The sequence below is a fragment of the Struthio camelus genome, chromosome 1 (assembly GCF_040807025.1).
Source record: "Struthio camelus isolate bStrCam1 chromosome 1, bStrCam1.hap1, whole genome shotgun sequence".
In the NCBI taxonomy this organism is placed as follows: Eukaryota; Metazoa; Chordata; class Aves; order Struthioniformes; family Struthionidae; genus Struthio; species Struthio camelus.
Genome location: NC_090942.1, coordinates 143,378,929 through 143,401,309, shown reverse-complemented (window position 1 = coordinate 143,401,309; position 22,381 = coordinate 143,378,929). Strand labels below are relative to the sequence as shown.

Here is a 22,381-nt window from a genome sequence, read left to right as displayed (position 1 = left end):
TAGTTCAGGTCACTTCTATTTTTTTAATAGGCAAAGTTGAAAATCTTTATAAATCTTTATAAACGGACAACTTCATCGATTTTAATAAAGAAGTATCTTCATACTGATTTAACTATAACAAACCAACCTTCTATTGAGATAATGTTTTCATTTCATACTAAAAATCAGCTAAAAACTGTAAACAACTGATGTCCACCAATTCAGTAGAAGCCATGTTTCAAACCCAACAAAATTGTCTCATTTTTCGTAATACTTTAACTGATCAAGGCTTTGTTTATACATAAAGTTATTCTGAAATGCTATGCAGAAATAGTTTCTCTTGTTCCTGACTTGTTCCTCAATAATTATATATTTTGATACTAATCTTCTGAAATAAGTGTCCATTCTTAAACAGTGTTATTCCTAAGCAGTTATTCTTTTAAAAATCATGAACTGACTTTCATATACAGGGAAGTCCACCTTTCCAGCAACCCTGCAAAAGGATTTTCATACGTGTGATATTTTATCTGTTTAAAAGACACTCTTTTTCTTTCATATGGCCGGAAGGTCAGAAGGATATGTGATAGAAATAGCAACTTACAGAAGGGAATTAACAGCACCTTCTCAGAGAAGAAGTTATATTGTAAGTCAGCCTGGATCAACGCTTAAAGCTTGATGTAGACATAAATCAGAACACAAAAAAAAAAGGGGGGAAAGAAAAAAATTTACACAAACATAGCATGGCTTAATTCTTATATGTGTATCTATTCGAATAAAGTGGAATGCTATGTAAGTCCTGTTAGCCAGCTGTCTCCTTAAACTGCACACCTCTAGTAATATAAATGAAAGAGACAGCTAGAACAAAGTGAGAAAGAGTGCCTTTGGGCTGACATACCTCACAGAAACTTTGGCAGTGGTTTTTCCTCAAGTCCCAAGATTCTTTGCAGGGCTCCAGGCACTAGGAAGAATCAGCAGGGGGAAAAGTGTCAAGAAGAGAAAGAAATCAACATCCACAAATGACTCTAATTCTCTAGTTGCTTGTTTGGCCCATAGGAAGTTAATAATAGGCTTTAAAAATCCACTTCTCCTGAGGATAAGATTGTGTCATTGTGTCATGGTGTCAGAGCAAGGTCATTCGAAGCCAGGACACATTTTCAGTATTTCTTACTGTACTATGCAATCTCCTCACTTATGTATATGCCATCCTATTTTCTGCCTTAGTGAATCTAGGTCCTAATAACATTTAACTCTGTCGGTGCATCACAGAGACAATGTCAAAAACACTACTTTAAACTACAGAAAGTTAAATCTTCTCCTCACTGACTAGCCTAAAGATTATTCAGGCACATCCACTTCCCATGTGAAAAGCTGTTTCATCAAGCTATGGAGTAGACTCAGCAAAGCTTTAGCCACTATTCCTGTATAAACAGACAATGATCACTGGTCTGTTAGCAAAATCACTTTATTTCAAGTATCAGATTATCATTTCTTCACCTTCAACCTCTACTGCAATGGATACATACAGAGTTTATACTAAAACTCTGCAAACCAGACTCAAGCTTCACAATACAGTGTAAAAAAAAACAGCTGAAACATAAATTTTCTGCAGCTGAAACATAAATTTAGATTCACATCCAGAAACCTCTTTGCCTCCTGTGTTAGGCAGATGATCTTAGAAAATATTGGCATTATTGGGAGTTAATGACACTTATTCTTTCCAGTCATAGCAGAAAGACACTTACTGCACCAAAGAGAAAAGTCTTTGATAGCAATCTGGCATTCATATAACTTGTTTCTGTAACATACAGTATCACATTGGAGCCATATACATTTATGCTGTTCAAAAACAAGCATGAACACTTATAGACCGTATCTCAGAACAGCTGATCACTTATATCATTGACTTATTGAAAAAATTAATGCAGTTAAAAACTAAGCATTTTTCTTAGCAGTGACAAAGCCTGAAAATAAAATATAAGCATTAGTCGCAAAGGTTACATGTTTCAGGATGAAAAATACCACCCCAACATTTTCTATATGTGTATTTTAGTATTTTAGCCCCAGCTTCTAGCATCTGAAAATTCACAATGTGCAGTCTACAGAGTAATTAGAAGGTTACATTATAAAATGTCACTGAACTTAGTAAATTTAATTAATTCCAGAGTGGTGTTCTTCCTGCGGTACAGTTACCATACTTTTGAACTCAACTCTACCTTCATGCCAATTTTACCACTCTCTCAACTGTCTAATGAGTTTAGTCCTACTTTACTGAGGTATAAATGGTATCAAGACACTGTAGGTAACATTTTGACTATGTTGGGATTTTGCCAGTGACTTCCAAGGCTCTCAGGATTTCCTTATACTTACTTGCCTTTTCCTAATTCTTGTTTCACTGCTGCACGGCCACACAGGCTGTGCCTAAACTGCAGGACGGCCACAAATCTGAGCTGGGGACCAGGACCAAGCTCATTGTTAACTATATTGCTGGACTGCTTTCCTTGCAGGCTCTAGAGTAAAACAGTTGGAAGGAAGTACCAAGGTGCCGGCTGCTCCAGAGGGTTTGTTCAAGGTGTTTGTACAAGGGTGTGTTTAGCTGCAATGTAAATAGGCTCTAGCACCCAGTGCCTCCTCTGACTGCCGCTCAACATACAGGCTCTGATTGTTGACTCTTATCTACACATAAACAAAAAGTCTTTCATATATGCAACATGCTCCTGCTGTATGAGGAGTTCTCAGGATATTGAGCTTGGCCTAGCAAAGAGCCATGGGCTGCTGCAGAAGTCCTGACTGGGGCTGTATCTTTCTGTGAGCTGGAGAGAAACTATACAAGCAGACAGAAATGTTGCCAACAACCTTGCCCTAAAAGAGTTTGGGACAGTCTTTCTAAAAAGGTAGTTATTAAACTTGCAATAGTATAGATAAAAGTATCTCACAAACTCTGAGGTGGTGCATTTATTCTCATAGCTACCTTCTTAAGAGGTTTCCCTATTGTTATTTTCAAAGTGGGAGGCTGAGGAACAGAGAGGATGTCCAGGGAAAAGCTGGAAGTCTGATTCAGGTCTTATTTTTGAAACCATGACTTAAAATGTAAGATACTCCTTGGGATCTCACCCACTGTCTGGTTAGCCTTACCCTCTGAATGGCCATAATCTCAGGTAGAGAGATATTGTGTTCCAGAACAATCAAATGTGTCATAACTTACAGGTCAGCAAAAAGGTGTTTGTGTACTTAAGTTTGTCTCTTTTCCAGACATCCTAAATTTCTAATAAAAGATATTATCTGTCCTCATGAACTTTAGCATGCTAGTTTCTGTAAAGCTTTCTCTTCCCAGTATGTCACTCTCTGAGCTGTGTTATTTTTTAGCTACAAAGGGTTATTTTCTGTTATCATTTCACGCTTGATGCTCTCAATGTGCATCAAGATGAGTCTACTGAACAACATATATTTTGCAGTGCTCTGCGTTGTACTGAAGTATTGCATTTCTCCCTCCACTATGCATCTTCCTCATTTGTAATCCATCTAGCCAAGGCAAGCCTTAAACTGAAAATTCTGTTTCGAAAATCTATGCAGAATCAGGCCACGTGTGAACACCAACTGAAGGGTTCCTGACAGGTACCATTCAGTGCACAATAAAAATTAAAATTAAAAAAAAATGTGAGTCATAACCAGCAGCAATAATATTTGTTTTCTTAAATTCACATCTTCAGAGAATACAGAAAAAGTGTGCAGAGTTAAAACTCTGGATAATGCATTTCTGATATTTAATGCAAACCAGCAAAGGCCTGCTCCAACTCCACCTTCACCCTCGGCCCCCAAACCAACAGGAGTTATTTCACCAGTCTTTAGCTGAGGCTTGACGTCTAAAAGGAAATCATACAGCACTTCTCACCGATACCAAGAGTTTCAAAAAAATACCTAAAACAACCATGAAGAAAGTATTCCTGCTCAGCAAGTAAACACATCCTGGTTTTCTGGATTAGTGTAAACACGTCAAAAAGGATACTGAAAATCCTCTATCCAGGATGAGGAGAATTTATGCCAAGAAGCAGCCGGCAGCTGATTTTGGCTGTTTTTGTGTGCAATAAAAAATACCTTGCAGACATTACCACCTGCCCCCAGAAGCTAAGCTTTGGTATTTAGATGGCAGACCACCAACATACATGAAGGTAGTGCGGGAAGCATTCTGGTAATTCATTCAGCAGATGGCACTGTTCCCTTGGAGTCACTCCTGAACGCATTCCCAAGCAGGATGGCAAAGGGAATTGTATTGCTGGAGGGGAATATGCTCCGAATGAGATATGAAACACAGGTCTTAACCAGTTGTAGTCATTACGGGCCAGTGGCACTTTTCATAAGATGAAGAGCGTTAATCACGCTGGCCTTGCTAAATTGAATCTTCAGAAAGTATCTATTTTAAGATCTCCTGTGACTCTACTCGGAAGTTGTAGTTTTTCTTCCTTCATCCAGACTCCTGCAGAATTGCTATTCACTATTATACAACTGCATCAAAAAAAATCACCCCAGCATTTGTCCTCCTTCAAAATCTGTGCATGTGTACATGTATGTGCACAAATATGTATGTAAATATATATATTTGAGAATTACTATAAATCTTGTTAATATTCAGACTGTATAACATTAGGAATAATGATAAAACTGTTTCAGTTCAAGGAAGAAATATTACTATTGCTTTAATTTATTTTGTTTTTTTTTTCATTGTACATTTTTTAAATTTACTGTAAAGGACTCTCTTTTATTTTGTTTTTTTTTTCATTGTACATTTTTTAAATTTACTGTAAAGGACTCTCTTAGAGAAACCTTTTTTCCTCTAACTTTTAAATTATAAATAAATAAAAGCAACAAGTTTGAGATTAGTATATGATCTCTGCTATTTATATTATTAGGGAAAGAGATTTTCAAAATAGTTCACTATCAGTTTTTGTTATGAAATGTTGCCTTTGACCTGAAGGGGAGAAAGTTAAACCAACACTGCACTTTTGAAAAGGTAGTGAATTCCAAAGCTCTTTCAAATATTGAAATATCACATATTTATTCAAATATTGTAAACTTATTCAAATGTTATATTTCAATTGAATAATTAAACATGACATATTTGTAATTATCTAAATGGCAAAAAAAAAAAAAAATTCAGAAGAAAAGAGTCTACCCTTAATATTTTTGTCTAACAAGGCTTCTTTCTACTCAGATTGGTAGCCAAGTAATATGCAAACTGTTATAAAAAGAATGGAATCAAAATGTTACAGCTCAAACGTAATTCTTTTTTTCATTATCATTCACCATTCCAATTGCTCATGGCAGGAAGGTCATAAATGTGTATGTTATGGCTAAAAAATATATGTAAGTGCTTTGTTGTCTTAAGGGATTTAATTAACTGGTCTCCAGGTAGTTAAAAAATGAAAAAAACCACCTTTTAATGCACAGTCTCCTTAGAACCTGCAGGCTTTTGAAGACAAAGTTTCTAAAAAATCTATGTTCTAACTATCAGGCTTTGAGTGAAGAATATTTTTGAGGTAGGAATTGAATTGAAGCCAAAGGAGAACAGCACTCATCGCTCTTAGAGAGAATCACTTTTCCATGGGTATGCTTAAATATGTGGCTGCACCCAAAAGAACAGTGAGAAAAACTATTTTTAATTTGTAAATCTTAGTATAGTGGTGTTTGCTGCTTATTAATAGGAACAGAAATTGTTACATTCTGTCTCAAAAAGTCTACTGTGACTTGCCCAAATAACATAATATTTTGACTTCAGGACAGTAAAAGCACAGTTGAATACTTATCCAGTCAAAATCCATTAACAGCATGTTAATCTGATAGAGCAATACTAGACATTAGAGATACCGCATTAGAGAACATATTTTCCTTTAAGCAATTTGAGGCAACTACTTTTCCTCTTTACTATAGGAGATACTGGACATGTTCACTGAAACTATTTCTCATGATGAAACTGAGCAGAATTATCATAAGGATTTACAATTTAAAAAATCTGTGGCGTGTTAAATGTAAAAAAAAAAAAAAAAAACCATTAGTTCCACGTTATATTTTCCCCAAAAGATACACACATATAGCAATCCTCAAGCATTCACTTAGTAGAAGATGAATCTCATTGACTAACGTCAAAAAGAAATATCACTCTTTACATTATTTTTTGAACCAAAGACCAAATTAGGTCATCTAACTCCAGTACTGTTGTAACTGATGTACAAATCTGATGTCATATTTCTCCATTTAGGAGGATATGGTGTTATTCTAAAAGCTACACCTATAAGGAAAAAAATTAGCTGAATAGGAAAATATAATTACGCATAAAAGCAGGCAATAAACACAACTCCAACAATTCAATGAAGTACAAGCAAGGCTTCCTGGGATGAGATCAATTAATCAACCTGAATGTTCCAACTCAGACAGCAGATCCTTAGGCAGAAACATAACGAATAGTCCTTCTGCTGGTACAGTCTTGCAATTGCCAGAGAATTAAGGATTCTTTGAAATGGAGTTTGCCTACACACCTCAGGAATGTATATACTTTTTATCTAATCACTTTTTTAAAGTCTGTTTATACATTTGGTCTCTCAGCTTCCTGTGGCAATGAACTTCCTCATAAGCTTTAAGATGGGTATTTTCCTTCTGTAAATCTGTTAGCACCATTCAAGTCAGCTTACTTGAATTCTGCAAATGAGAAAAAAAAAAAGCATTTGTCTAGCAAACTGAAGTTAGATACACTGTTTTACAGATTCATAATCCCATAACCCTATAACCCTGGAAAGCAGCTCTGCAAAGAAGGACATGGGGGTCCTGGGCAAAGAAGGCCAACAGCATCTTGGGCTGCAGTAGGACAAGCCTTGCCAGCAGGCTGAGGGAGATGATCCTTCCTCTCTGCTCAGCCCTGGTGAGGCCACATCTGGAGTGCTGGGTCCAGTTCTGGGCTCCTCAGTACATGAGAGATATGGAGCTACTGGATCGACTCCAGCTAAGGGCCACAAAGATGATTAAGGGACTAGAGCATCTCTCATATGAAGGGAAGCTGAGAGTGTTTAGCCTAGAGAATAGAAGGCTCCGAGATCTTATTAATGTGTATAGTTATCTAAAAGGAGGCTGTAAAGAAAGCAGTGTATAAATATCTTAAAGGAGGCTGTAAAGAAAGCAGAGCCAGACTGCTCTCAGTGGTGCCCAGTGACAGGACAAGAGGTAGCAGGCACAAACTGAAACACAGGAAGTTCCGTCTGAATCTAGGGAAAAACTTTTTTTCAGTCACTGTGAGAGTGACTGTGCACTGGAACAGGCTGCCCAGAGAGGCTGTGGAGTGCCCATCCTTGGAGATATTCAAAAGCCGTCTGGACATGGTCCTGGGCAGACCACTCTAAATGAGCTTGCCTGAGCAGGGGGGATTTCCGGACTAGATGATTTCTAAAGGTCCCTTCCAGCCTCAACCATTCTGTGCTTTTGTGATTCTAGTTTTTTTCTAATCTCCAGTTTAAATCTTTGACCGATGCTAAAACGCGGGCTCTCTGTCCACCTACCGTAGACAGATACAACTCTGTTTCATAACGTGTATAGCAAAATGAAAAACTCAGGCAACTAGAACTACATGTAGTAAGAATTTCAGGCACTTACAGTAAGGATTCAAACTAGGTATGAATACAGGTAAGTGAATCCAGAATTGTGATACAAAAAATCCTTTGCTTGTTTCCACAGTGAATGCTAGATGCTCTCCAAAAACTAGGCCTGATAGTTCAATGGCTTCTGAGACTCTTAATTCTCTATATGAGTGGTTAAGGATACCAGTGTATTGCACTTAGGTTTGTGGGCACCTCTTCTAGTGATTCGATGCACTACAGATGCAGATGAGGCACTACAGCACCAGGGTTTGAGGTGCCCATCCACCTTATTAGGTTGGGCATTCAGTGTACACAGCTATCTTGTTTTAAACAAAACATTAGAGCTAAAGATGCACTAATGAATCAGTTATTTCCTCAGGCCAAAAAACCCATAAGCCCAATGCGAAACGTTCAGTTGCAGAACCAGTAACTGTAATGCTAGCCTGTATGTTGCTACCTGGTGGTCGAGAAGCCTCTGAGCATTTTGTGAGATCCATTTTAAGCTGAATTACTCTTCCTTCTCTGCCTCTTCTGCCTCTCCTCCCCGTTAGTAGACTGAACTGTTGAAGCACTAGTTATCAACTTTCTACAAACTCAGTGTGACATTTTAGCTCCTGAAATGCAACTGTCTTTAATACAGACCTGAAGAGACTGAAGTATCTTTAAAAGTTTGAAAGTCTAACAGGAGCAAATGTGAAGCCTCTTATATGTAAAACAGAAGTTTTATGTGGCTGCCTGGAGTTCTTGTTCTGTCCATGCTTAAGCAATTTGCAAGAAAAAAATTACACTAGTAATATATTTTCCTTGTAACTGAGTAAACAAGTGGGTTAAATGCCGGAGAAATGTTCCCCGTTTTGCCCGTTTCCCCCACTGTAGGTCACTGAGCATCATGATTCGGTGAAAAGGAGTGATTTTGCATTTGAGGATCAACTCTTAATTAAATTAGTTACAGTTAGGGTTATTCTAACCCAGCTGATACTGTCTGAAAATATTGCTAATTGAAGAGCTGGTTTTGAATGAAAGCCAGGTCTTAAGATTTTAAATGGTCACTACACTAGGACTGTGTTACTTGGTTGGAGTCATTTCAGTCTTTAAAATCCCTTTAGGAGCACTTCTCAGTCTTTCCCACAACGTATTTTTTCTTTTGTTCTATACTATCAATATCCTGATGTGTACCATGATGGGGTAGCTGAGAAGAAGCAGCTTACCAATGTGGCATTTGCTATTATCTGCCAGTACTAATTCATGCTAATTAATAGAAAAATATATACATGAAGAAGAAAGAAAAATCCTCCACATGTAATTAACATTCAGACAGTACATCCTCAGGTTTTTGACAGATGACCATTTCCTATTTCTCAGAAGCTAATTGCTCAGAAGAAAATAACAATAAAATGCCTGGGGCTGGCACTGAAACTAAGAGAATGGTCTCTCTATTGAATGAGATCTAACTACAGTTACCCTAACTCTTCTGAGCTATCCTCTGCTATAAGATAAAATATTGCGGTGCAAACCTCCAAGATCTGACAAGAGTAAGGAGGGAACTGCAACCACATGGCTGCTATCACATCAAACAAGAGTGCAACTTCAGAAGTTGGGATTAATGGCGGTGAAGCTAACACCCTAAAAGACTTCTCTGGTAAATTCACGTGACCTCTTCCACAGCAATTTGGCATTAAAGTACTAAAGGCTAAGTTATGTGAACATAGTATTTTGTACTGAGTTGTAACACTGGAAAATAAGAGATAATGTAAGCCATCCAGTGGTGGTCATAATCAACAGTAACAAGAGGTGTATTTTCCTGGGAGTTTTTAGTACACCCCTAGTGAAAAAAAGTAGGAAAAGCCATATGGTAGGGATCCAAAATATATTCTTTCATAGGAGATCGACATTTATTTTTACTTACTCTTATCTAAGCTCGATGATGTACATAATCTGCAGGTGAAATACTGAATTTATGTCATGTCACTCGCTTTATTTAATTTTCCAGGAATTGGTTTCTATTTTTTTCTCTTGCTCTTACTTTTTTTTTTTTTAAACACAAAGATTGTAAATGACAAATCATCCTAATATATGCTAGATATAAACCTATGAAACAAGACCTTCTCTATCTAGCACCTTGAACTGAACAACTCAGTCATCTCAAGTCGGTGTTAATACTGAAATAATTTTTTTAAATTTCATTTCAAAATAGCATTAAACTCTTTTACTGCTGGTTTTACATTCAAGCACTGTGCTCTCAACAAATGCATAGTGTTTTCTGCAGATGGGGCTGGCAATGTCTCAAAACAGACCACCAAAACCCCCTGTTCCTGAAACACCATGTAGAACATAGCTATAAAATACTGTATTCCAATTAAAAGTTCTGAAGGACTTTTCCAAGTTAAAAAAGAAAACCAATATAATTCAAAATACTATACAAATAAATAAGAGAAGGACAGTGTAATGACATGCTTCTTTGAAGCGGTGCCTTGCTACTTGAGCAAAAAAGTGGATAAATCCTTGATTTGGTCTCTGCATACTGAGATTTGTACAAGGTTCAGACATACAGTTACTGAAGCAAACTGCAGCAGATTTAGGTGCAACTGCCTTCTATATGTCACCAGCACTATGAAGACTCATTTTTGAAAGGTCATTTCACAACAAAATGGCATATATCAACATTTCTCAGAAACTTTACTGACTGTTAAGTCTAGCAGTATAGTTTAAACTGCTATGGCAGATAGCTGTACCTTGTGTGTATTTATGTTACCTGGGTGTGGGAGAACTAAAGGCGCACACACAGGGACAGGTATCACTGATCTCCTCAGTTATGTAAACTTGCTAAAACCAAATCAGTAGCTATGGCAAAGGTAATTTTCAAAGGTAGAATTGTTGGATAACTAACAAAAACCTGAGCTTGAAAAAATCATTTGTTTTTCTTAATTGTCCAGTTCATTTCAGCAGGCAACCTCAGGGATGCCAATGCCACAATTTTAAGTGTTGACAATTTCAATTATTGAATGCCTATCAAAACTGCAAGAAAATAAAGGAAGCATTATGATCTTAAGACCTGTGTAAATATCTCCAAGAACAGAGAAGAGGAAAGAGATAATCATAGTACATCATTTAAGTCTGCCTGGGCCTTTGTGTATACAGGAGAGCATTACAGGTTTTATTCTTAAAACGGAGGCTTTGTTTGAAACATTTGGGGAAAAAAAGTGGTGCTCTGATTGCACGGATGTCTGAAAAGCCACCACTCCAAATCTCCAGCTGCTACAGCATCTCCCACTGGAGTACCAAAAAGACCAAAATCCTTGTGGAGAAGAACTTCAGGTCAAATTTTCTGGAAGTCCATATAGTCTTTGCTGTAAATACCCAGAATTAAACAGAAAGTGAAAGCTACCAGAAAAACTGTACATGTATTGAAGGTGAAAATCACTGCATGTGTTCGAAATGAAAGAAGCATTTTGATACAAAATATTTCAGAAGTAAATTACTATTCAGAAAAAAAAAAAAAAAAAAGGAGGAACAACATCACCACAATGTAGCAGCCATGCAACAATTTTAACTCTAACACTTTTAGAGTAAAAATAACTTTTTAACCTTGACACCTTGATTATCTGTCTCTATGGCTTAGTTGTCTGGCTTGTCAATGTCTGCCAGTAGATCCATTTGTTTGAAAGGACAGAAGAACAATGTGATACTTTTCATGTTTCTATTCTTTGTGACCAAATCAAAATCAAGGCCATCTATGTCAACAGAAAATTGGCTTCCAAACATTAGCTCATTACCAGTTCTTTTCAAAGTTTGTTTATATGTTTTTTTGTACCAGTAGATGAAATTGGGACACATACATTCTTCCTTTTCCCTGCTTCATAGCCTGGAGTTTATGGCAGTCAAAAGAAAATGATTCTTACTACAGTTCTTATTTTGCCTGCTTATGAAATATAATTAAATCTAAACCTCATACATTTAAAATGAATCTCCCAAATACAGATTATCGGATGAAGCTCTCTCAGTTTCTCCTGTGAAGTTGTTTCATCTCATATGAGCAAAGAGTTCCTCTTTAAAGGAAGGCCTTAAATGTGGCTCTCTCACATTAGAAGATCCATGCTCGAAGCTGTTCCTGATTGCCTTGAATTTCTTTTGAAATGTTTCTAATATGTATAAATAACTTGATCATGTTTCAGTGTAGCAGATACTCCTCCATGATTTCTTCCTTACACAGATAATATTCTTTTTCAGGCTTTTATCCTCTAAAACCTTTGTATACTCTACCTCTCTACTCTAAACATTGTTGTTCCCCTTATTCAAACTGTTGCCTCGGGAACTATTATCCTATTCTTCTGCTGGCTTGCTTTTTCACACTAAACCAAAAACCAATTAGTTTTCCTTCTTCAAAATTCTCCCTAGTACACGTTCTAAATCTACGTATCCTAATGTTGCACTTATCAAGATATAAGGCTTAGTACTGGCGAAATGCTATAAAACAGCAAGTGAAGCCTGCAGCACTAGTGCGCACACAAGACTTGCATGCTATGGCAAGGAGCATAAATTATTTTAAATCAAATGAAAACAGATACAGTCTAAAAAGGCTAAGAAGAACTTCTTTAATAAACTACTATCACAACTTTAATTGCTTAATGCCTTTCTGCTTTTTTCAATGGTATTTCTTATACATAGAATGTTTTCCTATGTATTTTGGAGAGTTGTTCTCACTGTTTACTTTTCTCCTTTAAAGCCTCCTTTGTACTCTGTCTACATATTTTTATTCTTTTTTGACAATAGCTAAATAGTTGGTACACTAAGCCTGTAGTTTTTCATGTTAAGCAGCAGTGTTTCATTATTACCTCATTCCTTCCATCTGGATGTTGTGCATCCTTGCTGTCCTTGTAATGTTCCTATTTCAGCGACCATGGTTTTTTTTTTACATATTTATTGTTACCTAGGACAATGGACCCCTTATGAGCTATTACAGTACAAATCATGATGAAGTGAACTACTTGAATGAAAGGAATTTTGCTACAATAGTAGCAGTTTTGCTTCTTTGGCTGAAATTTTTTCCTTCAGGCTGCAGTCTTGCAATGAGTTTACCAACAAGTTGATATGTGATGTTTGCATCTCTTCCACCAATCTATCATAGATCAGTCATACAAACTATTTCTCTTTGCTTTTCAAACTTTTCCTAGACTGCATCTACAATCAAGACCATAAGTAATACAGCAGAGACTTTTCACTTCTATATTCCTACAGTTTCTAGATCACTGTTGGCTGTGCCCTTCCCTTGCTGATAGGGTCCAAAGAAAGTAATCCAGTAAAAATAACATTAATATTTACTGCTAACAGTAAGGATCTGCAAAATATAATGATTTTTCCCCTACAGATATTAAAATCGTGGATAGGTATTCATAATTTGTCTCTAGCAGTCACTATAGTGATTAGCTGGTAGAGAACTTTAAAAGCCCATCTTACATTCTAAAATGTACTTTTCATACACTTTTTTCATTTCCTAATGGTTAACTATTTGCTCTAGTGATTACATAAATTTTTAAAATAAAAGTGATCATAAATATTTTGACAGTTTATATATGCACATAATTTCCACTGAGAAAACACAACTTTAAATCTCAAACAGACAAGGGAAAACCTCTTCAAGCTGGCACCTTCTCCTTCCAATCTGTTTCAAGGCAGCTTCAGATAACCACACACAGTCCTGTTATAAACACCATCTTGCTATGGAACTTAAAAGCGTCTATCACAGCAGCACTGCTCTCTCCAAGTAAAGTCAAGTTTTTTGTTGCTGTTTTATAAATGAGTTAAGGCTTGTGAACTCTTCTGATAACAGATGACTCTCCTTATACATCTCTCCGCAAATTCACACATACATTTCTGAATGAAAGAGCCAAAACAAAATGTTCTTTTTCCTTGTATCCACCACAGTATTATTGTTTTATAGACCACCTAACAATCAGAGAGGGAAGAAAAAAAGGGGAGGCCTTCTTTGTCTAAACTGTTACTTTTGTTTCTCTTTTCTGGCTTTCTGTTTCCCTCCCAGCACTTCCACTGCCATCAGAAACGACATATTCCGCATTACTAAATAGCAGGAGCCATAGGGCTTTTCACTTCTAATTTCACGCCATAATAAAATGCAGTGGTTGTTTCACTGGGGGACCTGAAAAGCCTTTCTTTGTGAGGCTTGTTTGATGGTCAGGTTAAGTATCACATTCTGGCAGCAGGCATCTGTGCCTGCCTCTTCATGCAGTTATGGCAAAGGGGGAGAAAAAAGAACAGAAAAATGAAAATGAGGTTGCCTTGAAAACAAAGTCATCCCCTACTCTGAAGCAAACAATTTACATTCTATTGCTTGCCTAAATATTTTTAAGCACCTCTGCTGTCCACCTCAGATTAGACAAATCAATCTAATAATACAAACTCTAGAAAGTTTTTGATGTATTAGGAGTTACACTTGTTGCTTTAATGCAAAAATCCATTGACCTAAAATAGATTTATGATATGAACTTGTGTAGGTATGAGGAAGAAAAGAAAACTGTTCTAAAGAAAATAATTCTGCATTTTTACTTATTTCAGTGTAAACAAATTCATAAAAATAGTGCAAGTAATCAGAATGCAACATTATGGTGTTTCTAAAATGTATCAGGATCATACTTAACAAAATTATTACTTCAGTCGATGAAAACAGAAATTCAAATTCAGTTAATCCCAAGTACAATAGGTCCAAAAAAACAATGTATAGTCAGAAATTGTGGCTTGTTCTACACTTATCTTAGTTTTTCTCAGATACGGTCCCATGTTTACAATACCCATTGTAACCATTGAATCTTTTCTAAAAAGATATAATGTGATTCCTTTTCACAATAATATTTTCATGTATCTTAACATACTCTTTTGAAAGACCAAAATGATTAAAATTCTATCAGTTTATATGGCAATTCTTAAAATAAATACTTTCAGATAACACTTTAAAAGTTAGTGTTTTGCATTTTATCTGCAAAAAAAGATTGTAAATAAAAAAAGAAGTGTCTCAATACCTTAAGAAAATCCAGAACAAGTGACCTAAAATAGCTACTTTATTTCAAAGGAATTTATTTCAAGTTATTAAATAAAGGCTTTCCCTCTTATTATTTTTCAAAGCATGCTACACATGAGTAAGACTATGCTTTCACGCCAAATTTCACAGTAAGTCTTCTCTCTAATAATTTTTGAGGATATGATTACATAATGGGTGTAGGACAATCTAAACAGATGTTACCACTAAAGAGCTCAATCCTCCTGTATTAGGACTAGCACACATTTCACTGTAAATGAGCTGAAACATAGAACTATCCTAGGTGAAAGAAGTGATCAGTTTTTGGCCAAGCCAGTTTCCCTATTCAGCTCACTATGTAGTCCCATAAAAACTAGCTGCCGGGGGGCAGGGAGGCAGACAAAAGGAAAGGAGAGAGGAGTGTGTAAACACCTCTTTAATTGATAGCCTGCATTTATAACAGCTTAAGCCAGTCATAAAACCACAGCCTAAAAACCAAATACTATCTCACTTTCTCTTCTCTAAGACTGAGTAACAAGGTTTGACTTGATGGTGTTGAGAGGTAAGTGGGATAAACTGGCAGCTGAGTTAATAAATAAATAGTTCTGATTACCCTATCACAGAACGTAATAACTGCTAAATCAGTCCTCAGCATCGTTTTCGAAGAACTGAGCTGGATACTTTTTCCCTTGCAGTAGATCTGGCCCACATCACTGGCCATTTCTAGTTCCAGGACCAAAAGAAATAAGATCCTGCTGTCCAGATTGGTAGCGATTTGCCCCAATGTGAGGAACAGATTCCACTTGCAGTGTTGATAATTGCGGTAGTTTAGCTCTGCAGCTGAAACGGGTATCATTCTATTGCATTACTTCACAGTACAAGTTTAGAATATTAATTAGGCAATGACAACTTTTCTTAAATATTAAATTTAGCTGAGAGATACTACTTCTAAAAGAATCGCAGCGTTCTGGCCAAATATGCAGCTTGCTTTTTTTTTTTTTTTTTTTTTTTTAACTTCACCTTGGAAGTTGAGCATTTTGATTGATTATCCACTGATTTCTAACATTATTAAAACACTGATCCTTCCAATCATGGAATACAATGCATGAAGGGAAAATATGACAGTAATATACTTTTAGTCATCATTAAATGACCTATCATAGTGTGCAGATGTTAAGATGATGAAATGGAATATAATTGTGATAAAGGTGATGCTGCAGTATAGCAAAAATGTGAAGTGGAAGTCTCGGGTATGTAATGCTTCATCTAGTTTTCTGCCACTCATGTAAGTGGGACTCCTGAGCAAGGTTTCGGAGGGATCAAATAGAGCATGACTATAGAAGCACGTTGGTATTAAGTTCCCCGGAGAACAAATATCTAAAAAGTGGCTCTTTGGGAGGCTCTTTGCATAGCACTCTGTAGACTGATAGATGATATGGATAGCTTGCCTTTTTATGTAAATGTATGCAAGGAAACACACTTGAGTTAATGAAGTATAGACAAGGGGCCTCAACCAGAAATCATAATTCTAGATCAAATCAGCATAGATTGCAGGTGTCCAGCACATCTCAGGAACTGATTCCCTGTGCTTGCTTAGAGGCATATTAAATCTCAGGGTAATGTATGTTTAGGTAAGAGTACTAGAATGCTAGCTTTTGTACAGACAGCATGTACCTGTGTGCGTCTGCGTAATTGCTATCATTGAAAACTGGAAAACTTTAAAATCCTGAAAAATCTTCGCTGAGGACCCTGGAGTTGTGGCAGGCATCATGCACATCTAACTGGATGTCATTTTTTACCACTGATCTTAATACAAACAGGAGTAGGTTGGGAGCAGTGATAAGATAGCAGGTTAGAAGACTGCATGCAAAAGGAACAAGGAAAACAAAGGCAGTGGCTGAGGGAAATAAAGAAGGGAGGGTAGGAAAAAAAAAAAAGTAGTAGTTCTGCAAAGCCTTCCATGTGAAGTCATTTGTAAGGATCCTATTTGCAGTACAACACTGAGGGTATATTAACGTGCAATCAAATATCACAGCCTTTAATTCAGTCAGGATTCCTCTAAGCTTTCTGTTTTCTACATACCTAACCCTTTCAATGAAACATTTCAAATATATTTTTTAAAGTTTTAAAATCCAAAATCCTCTCCTTTTGGAACCAACCATCAGGAAAGAAGGACTACACGGCCAATACACAGGGCTACTAAAAACTGTACGGAGCCTTGCAAAAGGCAACTCTATCTCTTGCCCCAACAGCTGCATCACTCACTGCATCATTTTTCCTAGGCTATCCTCTGCCCATCCACCCAGCCCCCTACTGCTGGCCATGCACACACACAGAGAATTACACGCTAAAGATAGAAACGAAGAATAACCTCTCGCTATTTATCAAAGACAGGAAATCTATGTAGCAATGTGTTTCCAGCCTTATATAGAGAATCTCATGGACTCCAGATACGAAGAGGAGAGCCCATATTCTCCAATGATTATGTTCTCACTCTCTGCCCCCCTCATCCCACCTTTACCCTCAGTGCTTATTTACGCAGCACTGAAAATGTAATATGCCCTATGATTTTGCTACAGAAAAAGAGGAACAGCACTAATATTTTAAAATTCACAAAAGTCATTTTAGCATGCAGTTAACTAGGAGGGTTTCCCTACATTGGTAGAATCTATGCCAAATCACATACCTCTTATTTCACGAAATAACTGTAAAATTGAGATAAGCCAGATCTGTTTTCCTTTTTGGTCCCATCAAAATTTCCCTTGCTATGAGTGACCACCAATGAACTGTGGGGATCCAGTCTGTGATCTTGAACGGTACAGAATCTGCTTGAGGTCTAATTAACCCTCACAGTAATACCAGGCACCCTAATCCATCGAGCTAGGGAGCTGTGCAAACATTATGCTCAAAGGGAGACACCTATTTCAGGAGGTGCGTAACTCCCTGTGGCCACAAAACTCAGTAGAAGCTGTGCTTCAAATGTACCAGGGCAAAGCCAGTTATCTCGGCATGGAAAAAAAAAAAAGGTATTTAGGGCTTGATTCAGCGGCCCATTCATAGGTGACTAGTGTTATTTACAGTATCTCACAGTATTGCGTCTAATCCTGCTGCTAATCCTGAAAGGCAAACATCTCTTGTTTTAGGCATTTTGTCACATATTCCAGGCTCACATGGATGGGTCCAGGACTCTACAGATGCTCAAATGAAATTAGGTGCTTATGTATAAAACAACTAATACAGCCCTACCGTGGGATGCATATTCAGGTATCGAAGTTGCATGTCTACGCGCTAGACAGGGTCCCAAATTTCCATTAATTGATGGAGATCTAGTCAACGCAGTCAGTTAGTCAGCTGACCAAAAATAGGTGTCTGAATGTTACTGACAGCACTAACTGGATCTCTATGGACAACAGTGGAAGCCTGCACACCTCCCTCATATATTAGTTGTATCGAAATCGAAATGTAGGTTGTTTGAATCTCAAGTCCTACCAGCAGTCAAAGTATCATTAATTTGATTAGCATAGTGGAATTAGCATATTGAGATATAATTTCCTACCTATGAACTGTAATATTCAATAATATTCCTGGAAATAGATTAATTCTGTAATCGCCATCTCCGGAAGACACTTCTAACAGTGTGATTGTGCCACTTTTTCTTAAATGCTAGAACACTCAATCATGACAGTAGATAGAAAAGGACTCACAAAGAGACTTCTGAACAAGATATAATCTGGTTTGTTTCACCGCCAATCAACCACATTTGCTACATGATTTTACTCATTTCCCTCAACCACCCAATCTGAATTTATATAATTTCCAATTGCTGTTACACTTCGAATACGTTTAGCTATATGTATCAAACCACCAAGTCACGATCTTTGCTTATTTGAACACTCTCAATCATTTTGTATTTCCTACAGTATTTCTTTGGGCAACAGGCTAGAGATGAATATGTAAGCACCTTGGGGTATTTGTCTGAACAAACGCATCCATTGATGCCATATAATGAAAAATATTTCTCCCTTTTCTCTAACCTCCTCAAGACAGATAAAATTTTTCTATCACCATGTGAAATTTCCATTGCTCAGCAGTAAAATTACTAATATACTGAAATTGTTTACAGAATTGCTTGTAACATAAAACAGACAAATAGCATTTACTGCAAATGCCAGCAGTTACAACTCGAATCTTAAAAAATATCTTTTTAGGGGAATCATGTACAATTTTTGGAATAGTGTTGACTTTTATACACAACAGAACAAGGAGCATCTCAGGACTATAGCTATTAAAAAAAAATCCTAAGAATGTCTGATCATAAAGAAATATACTACCCCTCTCCATTCATATTTTACGTTTTTTTAATGGAATAGCTTTAAAAGTTGGCAGGCATCTGACAAATGCATTCTTCAGTGCACTAAGTATACTAAAGTATACTAAAAGTTGTTTACACTTTCACAGTGAAATAACCTGTTTTATGGTTTAACAAAGGTGACATATCACAGGGCCAATTTTGTGCTTGAATTAACATATGCAACGTTCATTAAAATCAATACAAGTCACCCAGGCAACCAAGAGGAGGGAGCTGGGCCCAAAGTATCTTAACAATAATTCATGTATTTGGCACAAGTTCTGGAACAATGGTTAGACCAAATGACTTACATAAACAGTCTTTCTATTCACATTCTTAAAAAGGCAACAGCAATAGCCATCAGAGCTCATAGCCCAAACACATCTTTCTTTTTTTCATTTTAACCTTTTATACTAATCTGTACATACATTTTTAAGAAATGAATTTCACATGATGTCTTCTTCAGTTCTTTTCTTCTACAAGTACAATTTTCCTTCAGACATCAAAAAAATAACTTGAAAAGGGTATTCCTCCAAACTGTTGCCACTACAGTTGATTTACTTTATTCTTTCCTAGTCCTTTCATACAACCTTCTCTTGTTCAGGTTAACTACTGAAATCTCTTTCAATCTTAAAGGTGATCAACAGGGATGACTATGCCAACACATTTTTGATATTAGGCACTTTACAGAAAATGGGCATCACTACAGGCAAACATAGATTTTCACCATCTACAAAAAATCTACACTTTTTGAACTTTAGTTTGGGTACAAAGTAAACATACTCTTGATGTTATGACAATTAAAGTATTTTTTAAAAGACAGGAAGAAATCTAGCCAAAGATTGTTATAATTCAGTTATGGAAAAATTTCACCATATATCTCTAGGCACAAATCCAATCCAAGAAGTAGAAGAGAAAAAACATATTGTTCCTGTCTGTAATACTTTTACAAATAATTTATCGCCAATAACTGTCCTCCAAGTAACTGACTTGCCCTGCAAATATTATAAGCTAGAAGTCTCATTTAAGAGCTTTATTTTTATTTGCTTCGTAGGTCCTTTTGGCATAGTTTGCCATTTTCCATTGCAAAAGTAAGACTACATTTCATGTACTCTCTACCTTCATGTAGTATCTCTGAAGAAAGAGAATATACACTGAAATTTGCTATTTGCCATATTAATAGACCAAATCGCTCCAGTTACCAGCCAAGAACAGTCAATCATAACATGTCACGTGAGTCTCAGGAAGATATTTCCTACATGAAAACCATATTACTGAATTTTTCTAAATGACATAGCATCTTACAGTCAAATATGCTTTTAGACAAAAAGCAGATTTTTGCTTTAAAAAACACTACTTCAGCTACAGCAACACAATATAGAGCATAGAAGATATGGACATTTGATATTTCAAATAGTGACTCCACAACCTAAAGAAAAAAGAAGCAGACTAAACAGTGACATCTACTTCCTAAGCTTACACAAGGAACATTTCATAAACACAAAATGTTCGCCATTCTCTCCCTACTCAAAATATGCTTGAGGGTGTGTATATCCCAAAGCTTGCAAGTTTTTTTTTTCCCCCAGTTATGCCAGTTCCAATATTTAAATAGGCTTTATGGATAGCCCACCTAAAAAGTACTATCTTTTAAAAAATTTGTTTTTCCTAATCCTTTTCCTAAACTGAAAAATCTTTAGGTTTTTAAAGCAACTACAAAATATAAAAGGTAAAAAGTTAATGTTTTTCCTCTTCTACTTTTTCAGTTAGAATGTTCCTATGATCCTCAAAGTAGGAGTACTGTATTCTAAAATAATAAAGGCCAATTTGCCCTATTTCTGTGCAAGGTCTCATATAGAGACATAAATTTGAGCAACCTGACCATTAAACAACAGATTGACAAAAAGATAGTTGTATCACCATGCTGCTCTATGAGTCATCCAGTGACCAATTGTCATGCTGAAAGTAAGTTCAGTCATTAATTCATTTTTGATGGAGATAATTTGCTATTAGTTCATACAGAAAGCTTAAATACTTTTAGGCTGGAACATACTACTTGCAATCGCATGTTCTGACCTCCACTGTCAAACTCACAAACGCATTAAGGAGCGGAATAAAAGATTTTTTTTTCTAATCTTGCATCCCTCTTCTTACTAGGCATCAGCTTATGGGGAGTTGAAGAACTTACCAGATTGTGATTCTGGGTTCCCAGCTGCCTGAAGCAAATTCTCCCAGATCTCAGCAGTGCTGCATAATGCCCTTACCTTTTCCCACTCTAGAATGTCTCACCTTCTATCCCAACTACACATTCCTTGCTCTGGATGTCTAAAAGAGTCTTGGGTAATGCTGCATGCAACTTTTTGCAGTGCCTATTCTGCAGGAATTCTCCATAGAAAAGCTCAGGGGCTTCTCAAGTCCTTCTCAGCAACACACAGAATCAAGGCTGGAGGAGAGAGAAATCTCTCTTACCTTTCCTGAAGCTCATGTTTTGATAGACACTGAAAAATGTAAATGAACAGATCTTTATAAATCCCCGAAAAGCTTAAAATAGAACTGAAGATATAATAGTGGCCAAATTAATAACAATGACAGCTAATTGCAGGAAGGGCAAGGAATTGCATTCTGAAATTTCTGTGATAAGAAATAAGATTTTTAAATTTGAAACTATAATCAAAGGTAGTCAATAAGCCTTCAAATCAAAGTCAGCTGAAATCAATGATGCCTTTGCATTTACTTCAACAGGCTTTCAGTAGGACTATAATTGCTTTAATTGAGTCTTGAAAGATAATCCTTGATCATATCATGTACACTGTAATAATAATAGATACTTGAAAACTGAGACTGTTAATCACAAAAGGCCTCTCTTCTCCACTTGTTTACCATCTCTGTAGTTTGAATGAATATATTTTTGCAACTATTTATTCAAAAGTTCCTCATTTCTCCACCATAAACTTCTAAATTAACTATTTTATATTGTTCATATATCTTTAGGTATTTCTGTTTATGCAAGGTGTAAAGCAGTTTGCTACTAAAAGTTGCAACTCTGTCTTAACATTTCCCTCCAGTGTAACTCATTTTTCATTTCTGTTGATGAAAAATTAGCACATCATTGTTGCTAAAGCTGAGCATGCTTTTAATACACTATCAAAACATGAGACATCTACAACTTCATTTAGTTCATTGCTGAACAACTTTCAGTAATTTTATAGAAATCAACTTTGTATGCAAATGTTTGCATTCATTTTATTATAAAAGTGTCTATAAAGCAGTGAAATTATTAATGTGCCCTAGTAGTTCTTGTCTGTTGCTCTGAAAGAGCAGCCAAAATATTGCACAAGATTATTACAGCACAACTTGTCTCTGAAATCTGAAGCCATTAATTTCAATACAGTCTTGCATTGTACCAGTTTTCTA

General features: G+C 36.4%; 1 protein-coding gene across 1 annotated transcript in view; it reads right to left on the bottom strand.

Moving 5' to 3' along the window:
• Nucleotides 1-22,381, bottom strand: part of ANOS1 (anosmin 1) — a 137,440-nt gene that overhangs the window by 59,239 nt on the left and 55,820 nt on the right. Inside the window, exon 3 of the mRNA XM_068921409.1 lies at nt 875-937. Coding sequence (XP_068777510.1) covers nt 875-937 — 63 coding nt within the window. The remainder of the gene's footprint in view (nt 1-874; nt 938-22,381) is intronic.